This window comes from Nematostella vectensis, chromosome 11, assembly GCF_932526225.1.
Source record: "Nematostella vectensis chromosome 11, jaNemVect1.1, whole genome shotgun sequence".
NCBI classification, from domain to species: Eukaryota; Metazoa; Cnidaria; class Anthozoa; order Actiniaria; family Edwardsiidae; genus Nematostella; species Nematostella vectensis.
The window spans coordinates 3685746-3694486 of NC_064044.1; the positions used below are offsets into that span (position 1 = coordinate 3685746).

The 8741-nt window shown below is 38.9% G+C and overlaps 1 protein-coding gene and 1 long non-coding RNA gene across 2 annotated transcripts; one reads left to right on the forward strand and one right to left on the reverse strand.

Annotated features, from left to right (window-relative positions):
- The first annotated feature begins 2463 nt into the window (after positions 1-2463).
- LOC125573896 lies at positions 2464-3270 on the forward strand. The gene is made up of 2 exons (XR_007314253.1): positions 2464-2609; positions 3109-3270. It is a non-coding gene; the product is annotated as an uncharacterized LOC125573896 (long non-coding RNA).
- LOC5507713 (neurogenin-1) lies at positions 2934-4306 on the reverse strand. Its single transcript, XM_001628300.3, has 2 exons — positions 4192-4306; positions 2934-3828 (listed from the first exon to the last, which is right to left on the reverse strand). The coding sequence occupies exon 2, from the start codon at positions 3819-3821 to the stop codon at positions 3105-3107; it is 717 nt and encodes a 238-aa protein (XP_001628350.1). The 5' UTR covers positions 3822-3828; positions 4192-4306; the 3' UTR covers positions 2934-3104.
- Between the last annotated feature and the right edge of the window lie 4435 nt (positions 4307-8741).

Sequence of the window (8741 nt, forward strand, 5' to 3'; positions counted from 1 at the left end):
CCATTATTTTTGTTCGCCTTTTTGTGGGAGGGTCACAATTTTTGTGCTTAAAATTGGGGGAGGGTCTAACTTTTTGAACAAGAAAAAAATTCAACTTAGCAGCCACCTTCACCCCCGATAAATAATGACCTTTCCCTTACTGATTCGACGTGTAACTAAAATTAGCTTTAGTACTATTTACTTTTTTGCTAGCATGTCAAGTTTCAGCATATTCTTTCCGAAAACAAAATAAAATACCCACAATAATTGATCACGTTACTGTCATAAAATGTGTTTTGTGCATGTAAACATTCTAGAAAGGCGCAAAATCGTTGTTCGATTAATTTGTACGAGTTTTATTTGATATTTAGTTTAGTTGATTGGGAAGAATTATTAGTTTGTGGAAATCTATCCTCTTCTATTTTGTCCTTCAAACACAGGCTTTCGCGAACGCCAGCCCAGCGAAATACAGAGAAAAAGAGGCCTCTGCTAGCAGGGAACTTATTAAGGTATACAAGAGTGAAACTGAGGAAAAGCTGTCCCAAAATCAAAACTTCAGTAAATAACCCTTATCTATTTTCAAAACTCTACTATCAATGTTCTACCATCGAAAAATGACATGGGATTTGTATTTTTAATGAATTTAGGAAAATGTGAAAAAAAAGCCAAAACATGTAGCTGTTTCCTTCACATTTTTTACAAGTATTACCCGACCAGGGAAAACGTACACTAGCAAAAAAATGTGTTATTTTTGGATCATTCTGAAAAATCGACGAAACGCATTTTGTTTTATGATGAACGCTTTCAATTAGTGGTGATGACGAAAAGATCTGGCTTTGCTGATATCGTTTCTTAACGACCTTGTCTCTTAGGACAATGTTCTTAAAACTCGGAAGATAGTTCCCTTGAAATTCAAAATATCGTTTAACAGTTCGGAACATCGCTTTTTAGAAATTCTTAATAACTTTTACCCATTAACAGCGGTTGGTCTTAGAATTTACCTTTTGCCATTTGCACTGACAAAGTTGTTTTGAAAATTACGGTGCATACGATGAAAATAGAGCAGTTCCTACTCATCTTTCCTTCAGGTGTACTTAGATATATTCTTGTTGATACATTCTAGAATGCTAAGAACCTTTAATCCGTTTTAAGCTACTTAAACAAGTAATAAACAATACAGACCGATCATTATCGCTTCACCTGCGCCTCCTTTCGTAGATCTTTTTTGCGAATAACAGTTTCTCATAATAACAGTACTATTTTGATTAAGGTCCAATATTGAAAAGATTGTTCCCACGCTGTTAATGAATCATTCTGAACACGCCGAAGGGTTCTTTGCGGATCAAGTACAAATTTCGCGAAGAGAGACTTAGACATTAAGCAGACCATCGATATTAAATATGTTATCTGGAGTCAGTTTCCGTAAATCGAGATTTTTTCCCCATATATCCTTGTGTTCTCTACTGTTTTTAATATTGACATTGAGTTTTCGAGTATCAATTGTTTTCATCGTAACAACTTAAAAGGCTATCTATAATTGTCTATTTCCAGTCGCGAACTACCAATTAGAGTTTCATTAAAGCTTTCTAATTTCTTCTTAAAATGCATTTAGTGGCACATATGATTTGTTATTATGGGCTCAGTGATAAATCTTTCTGAAAATCACGTTATTTATAAACTATTTCTATAAGTTAATAAAAGCTAAATCAATTTACCCATCATGTATACCCAATTCTATGATTGCTTTAATTGCGAATTTTACTTCAGGTTTACAATGTTTTAGGATGAGAAACTTCGATTGTAAAGCTTTTTATTTTGACATTTAAGTCATTTTCCCTGCTGTGACGCAAATTAAAGAACGAAAGAAATAAAAACAGAAGATGATATCTGTATGATTCATTATGTAGCGTGAATGATAAAGTTTGCATAAGTTTGTTTGTATCCACTGTAGCACTTTCGCCGGCGTTGTAGGACGCGTATAGATGAGTCAATAAGAAAACAGAGTCGTTTGTTTCCCATTGAAAAAGATGATCGAGTATCCCGCTGGCTTTTACAAAAACCTTTCTCGTTTAAGTCGCCTTTCACAGGTGCTTTCAATTGAGTACTAATCCGCAGGAAATTACAACTCACGCAGAAATCACACATTGTATCGAAAGACGAGAAATAACATGGGCTGCATACTTCATCACACCCTAAAGGAGCATACAAATTTGATTCTCCTTTTCAACTTCATACCATAGAGGCTTCCTAAATCATTTATCAATTAGTTTATTGGAATAAAAGCTTTAAAAGCTTGTTAATTTGATGGAAAGCCACGCATTTGTTTAGGGGCCTTCTGTTTTGCCTCCCGGAGACCAAACTGCGTCTTGTTTATTTCCTCAAAGTTGTTTCACTGAATTAAAAATTTTCAGCGTCTTAGAAACCTAGCCACGCTTTGATTGGCCCTGAAAAATATAAACAAACAATCTCCATCCTCACCGGATTAGAAAGAATGGTTAAACCATAAAAGATAAAGACAACCGTTGTCCAAATACCGTCTCAAAGTAAAGCAATGTGGGACTGTATTGCACGCGAAATGACGGCTCGATGCCTTTGTTATTCATTCATTCATAAGAAACACTGCACAAAAGGTAGGAGCCAGTAATTTAAAAGGTCAACGTTTAGTCTTCGGTTTTTCATTGTCAACAAGCTGAACGTAGCGTTAAAGGAAGCGAAGCCATCAGTGCTAATTATACAAGAGGAAAGTATTTATTTTCTCTTTTAATTGACCGGTGCTTACCGGCTCTCGTTCTAACAAGTCTCGCACGTGGATTAGGTTAGAAGAGCTAATATGGTGATTAGAAATGCAAAGTCGAGCGCCGTGAGAGAAAAACGAGTGAGCAAAGCGGTGCGCTTTTAAGCACTGACTCAAGTACCTTAACTCAATTACTAGCAGCAATAATCAATACAAAATCTCCACAATAAAAGCAGCTTTATAACAGTTAAGCAGATAACTACCATTTTATATTTTCATGTAAAATGCCGCCTAACCTAGAGAACGTGTACCGTATAATATACATATGTACAGTGACTTTTTAAAGGTCTCATAATTCAAATTTACTCTTTATCAATATAAATGTTTTTGTTTAGATTCTTGGGGAGCCGTTTCCTGATAATATTTCAAGTCTTTGCGCAACAGAAAATCCATTGACTACAGCATCGGCGCGCGCTCGTTTCCTGAAAACTGAACTTGGTCCGCTTGATTCACCCCTCAGTGTGTCCGATAAGGATTTAATATAATTGCATGCAATCCTGAGAATCTCTAGTTTGGTCACTCTTCGCTTACTCTGTGGCACAGGGATGCATTTCTTTAGACTGTCCAGTGCTCTGTTAAGAGATTTCATGCGCCGTCGTTCACGATCGTTCGCGCGAAGCCTGCGAATCCGTTTCATTGGCTCTGCTTTAACACAGGGGGATGGGACGCCAGTGTTTAACTCCTCATCACCGCTCCACGTGCCGGTGGGGGATTCGCTACCAGTTGTACCTCCCTCGCAAGAGCCCACAGAATATCCATAACCGTCGGTAAAATTTTCGCTGACTTCTTGCACAAAACCAGTTTCTGTTAAACCTTTTGATAAATCTGACCCCGACAGGCGATCGCCATCGGCCCCGCTTGAGTCAAATCTCGGGTTAAACAATCCCGCGTCGCCCCGTCGGGATCCGGCGTCTCTGCCAGGGGACGTATTTTCCTCTCGATATTCATCTTCGTAAAGACAAGACGTTATTTCCCGGCAAAATGTATCCTCAAAGGAGAAATTTGGCTCAGCGTATAAACCACGGTCGTGATCGAACATGCCTTCCATGTTGGAACTACGATTAAAACGACATAAGGCAATTAAACAATATACCACTTGGTAAATTGACTTAGCGAGTACTGAGCGCGCGATTATCTGGGTGATAGGGCTAGTAATTTTACGTCCAATTTGCACACTCTGTTAGAATAAAACCTTTCTTCTAGGTGACAACAAACAATTGAAAAAGAAACTTATAACACGTCCTGCAAATATAAGCCTTCAATTAAAAACTTTACCACTTTTTCCCGGGAAAATTAACTTTCTCTCATAATAAGGGTAATAAGGAAGATTGAATTTTCCGTTTTCTTTTATGGAGAAATAATTCTTTATAAAAGTTGTAAATAATATTACAAACGAGAATGAATATTTTTATGCTTACCACTTCGATGCTTCAGAAGTGAGGACTTCTCGCTGCAGTTTGTTGTAAGAAATGAGCAGGGAGCGTGTAAATGGCTTATATAGCACTTCTGGACGCTGTCATGCCTGGCCTAAACAATACGGACCTCTTGTGCGAGACAACAGCCACTGAATAGACTCCGGTGTCGCTGGGTAGGGGCCTATCCCTGCGTGAATAATCAAAGCATCAACCAATTATGGTTTGTTTGGCAAGTGGGGAGATGAAAAGTAAAAGGAGTGAAATTGCCACGGGGTCGGCTTGGTAATTTATTAAAAGCTAAACTAATTAAAGTTAACCTTAACTAAAAAAAATGCCATTAAGTCATAGACAGGAAAATTGAAAATCAAATTTCACGTCTTTAAATCGTTGAGAAAAGGTTTCCAAAATTGAGGGAGCAGAGTTGTTTATTTCTGGGCTTAAACAAACATAGGGTGTTGTTACTTCGCGCGTGAGCTATTCATGGATTACAATGCCGAAAAGCCATTTCTATCTGAACATTTTTGTTTGGCGGTTTTTCATAACTCTACCGACAGTGCAGCGATTGTCTATTACGAAGCCCGCATGGCAGCAATCATCCCTACACGCTTTATTAATCAGATTTGCACTGCTCTTAGACACCAGTTCCTTAAGCAACACGCCTCTTACCCGATGTGAAACTTTTTTTGCAAGTTTCACCGATCTATACCTCGCGCATGCGCAATTAAGGCAGAGCTCATATGAGAATGAAACTTGAGTTAAATGAATGAAAGTCACTCGTAAGACAGACAGTTTTGAGGTGTTTTTTAGCTGTTATCGAGGTCTTTACTCTATTGTCCGTCCACTTAAACCTGTTTTATTTTTTTTCCTCAAAACACATACGAACTAATTAGCATTTTGATGTGTGACTCGATGTCCCGCCAAATACAGCGTGTTCGCGCGCGTTTTTGCTGCGCCGTTGGATTCTCGCTGCACGCGTGCCAGCCCATTTGAACCACAGGGAGCAGCTCTATTCAGTTTGTTTTTAACGATTTATACTGCAAGAGAACTTCAAATTTGCTCTCAGTTTTGACAACCCGGCATTTCTGCCTAATTATAATAACAAAACTAGGCGAAATCCGAAAGCATATTTACCGAGCAAAGGCCTCAACTGTCATCAATGAGATAAGTTCAATTACAAGTTAGAAGATTGTAATTTCATTCAAACTCGAAAAACTTTTAAAAGCGTCGAAAATTCGTGGTCCGGGGGCTTCCCAAAGATGGACAAGATCGACAAAAACTCCAAAACGGCCCATCCCTTTAACCGAAACCTCAAGTTGAGGAAATCTCGACAGATTGGCCTTCCGTTCGAAGCTTGCTCACAACATGTTCCTATAAAAAGAGTCCTTTGTTTCCGTTTAACAAAAGATGCATGTTTGAGGCTAGGTCTAGTAATAATTGGTATTTTGATGGCTGTAGTGTCTCGGGTGGGCCGCTTTATTCCTAGCACAATATAATGACTTCGGGGTGGGTCGTACCGATTGTTGGCCCACGTTTCCCCCATCTGATATTCAAGGCTACAACAGCGTCACAGAACAATGTGTGTAAAGCAGGCCTTAGGAGACTTAACAATGCACATCAATTATGATACGCGCTCTACCCATACGGTGATTTCTTAGGTAACTGCAAAATAATGAGAAAAGACCCTACAATCGCCGCACACGTGCGGGCGTACAGTCGCGTATGGCGGTCCACTGTCTCATTCACATGCTGTAGAGGCGGCCTTCAAGGTTTGCTTAGGCTTCGTGAAATCTGCAAAAGCATGGGGATATGATGATTAGACCCAGCGAGCTTGTGGCTTGAGAACCCATGTCAAGCACTATACTACGTAGGGTGAATCTCTCATTATCCTCTTGTGCAATACTTTAAGTAAAGCCAGGAGGTATGGTATAAGACTTAAATTACGCACATGAGCGAATATACAACACACAAGGCTGATATTGATAATTTTTATCGAGTATAATACCCTTTTTTATGGAAAGGCCTTGAAGGTGAAGGCTTAGCAGGGTGACCAACCCTTCCGCCCCTTTTGCCAATGATGAGAAGGATCTAGATGAATAGCTAATAAGGCTCTGAGGACTTTCCCACTCGTCTTAAGTTTCACAGGTTTCGTCATGAAACCCTAACCTCGTGAGGCTCAAAAGTCTACATTAATGTCTTTTTATTATTATGTAAATGACTCGATTAGCTCACGCTAAGATTCCAAAGATTCCCTGCAAAGTGTTCCTCGACGTTCTACTCTCGTTTTGGGAACTTGTCCAAGTAATTAAATGCAGGCGTTTGCGTAAATCATCTCATATTCTTGTGGCGTTCGGTGCTAGCGTGTGCGGTAGTGAAACCCTAAACAGTAGAACACCCGCGAATCTGAACACCCACTAATTCACCCATTCACTAAAGTGTTTATAGCACCCAGCAAATAAATACTGCTTACAGATTCAACACGCGACGTCAAAGTACCATTACTAATATCATTGCTGGGTTATCATAACCCTGTATAACTCCCAAATGCCCCAATTTTAACATCCAAGCACCGTCTCGGATCACAAGGGAAAGCCTCCAAAAATACTAGAAAAAAAATAGTCCTTTGTTCAGGATATCTGTCTATCGGAATTAATTAAGGGCTCTTGAAAATAAGCATTACTATTTGAAGTTTGATGTGTTTTGTAAGACTCCGTGTAAGACTGTGGGATGAATGGGCGAAGTCGAGTTGTTAGGATAGACACGCGGGGAGCACAAAAACAACAGTCATAACGAAAGTCGAAGAGGAAAATCCGTGAGAACCCCACGACTGCTCTGCACTACACCACGTGTGGATTGCTAAAATAACCCGCCTTTTCAACCCCTGTTTCACTAAAACTCAAAATAAAGTCGAGCACGGATGCAATTCGACTTTGTGATATGAATTTGGCGGGAACCGTTCACACCCTGGGTGCGACTTTAGGATTCCTCTTTGTTTCTATTCTTCGGGATAACGAGAAGCGGTGTTGGTTTAGTCGCTGAGAATAAAGGAAATATCAGTTCTGGAGAGCTTGTATTGTATAATTTTCACTGGGGTACATCTGTCAGAGCTAGTCAACCCTGGGAAACAAGCTCTCAGTTCTTCATCCGGGAACCTTAGTTCTGTCTGCCAAGTATTTATCTAGGGAGGGCTCGAAGTCTCAGGAGCTCGGTGCCTTTAGGGTTTTGGACTCTTTGAACAAAACAAAATTGAATTATCTGCTCCTCCCCTGGCTATTTTCCCTTATCAGGAAAATCTCGTGATTTTTTTGTCTTTTTTTCCATTCAATAAACAATTTGGACCAATTTGACTCTAGGTAATAAATATTGTCTATTTAAAAAGAAAATATTTAACCTCCCTAAACTTAAGAAAATAAATATAAGGACCTTTAGAAGTCTTTCCATCGATCCCGAGCGTCAAGACTTGCAGTTTGGGTTATCGCTAGAGATCTAATGACTTGTTTTGGTGTTTGTGTTAAGAGGACCATCTTCATCCAAATCAGATAAGAAAAAAAGTTTAAGCACAAAAACAATCGAAAAATGAAAAATACTAATTAAGTACTACCATCTGGAGCACATATGTCGTAGAGTAAAAATGGGATATTCATATCTAACCAAAAACACTAGACATTCGTTTGGAATCCGAGTTGGTTACTACAATGTTTTGGTAGGTTTTAACAAGGCACGAAAGTATGTGGGAATACTATAATAAGTATGTATGCTTTGATAGCAATATTACAGAAAGCTGAATCAAGTTTACGTTTCGCATATTCATGTTAAACAAGTCTGTAATTCAACAAGTCTGTAAATAAAAGCTCTTTTTCCAGCTATCATCCTCGTTTTATTAGTACTTCTCTGTTACTGACAAATGTTCAACGTTACAAGTGGTACAAAGAGTTCATCGGTACACTTTTATCTGATCCTCTTAGCTCATTCTAACATATTTTTCTCCATCTGTCAACGAGTAAACTAGTTTTCCCTGTAATCCGCTCACTAACGACAGATGCCCGAGGGATACTAGACTCGATTGATTCGCTGCCGAACCTTGCCTTCCCCGATTTTATCAACTTAAAAAAAAGAAGTTTAGATTCTCATTTGCATGATATCAAGATTTCAAATCAATAGTAATGACACAGATTACTAAAAACGTTTAAAAGTCTAAAGAGTAATTAAAGGTTAAACTCGGTTGGACGCATCAGCTTTGATTTGTTTTCTGTGTGTGATATTTTCGCCTAATCTCATTATTCTGTTCTCGCCGCCAGTAAATATTGTTTTATAGTTTTTATTTTGTAGCATACGATGAGCCCAGTCATGAAATGATAAAAAAAAAATCAATAGCTGAAAGGAACTGGAAGCCTTTTGGAAAGGGAGAAAGGTTGAATTCTTAAAAGATAGAATGAGTTTCGATGGGAAACAGCATGAAAGGAAGGTGGGGGGGGGGGGGGGGAGATAAAAGAAGAGGAATGGAAGAAAGGAATATACAAAGAAAAACAAGAATCGAGATAGGAAATGATTTAGGA

What these genes read in the sequence shown, in the direction of transcription:
- LOC5507713 (XM_001628300.3), bottom strand. Translation starts at nt 3,821, where the DNA reads ATGGAAGGCATGTTCGATCACGACCGTGGTTTATACGCTGAGCCAAAT.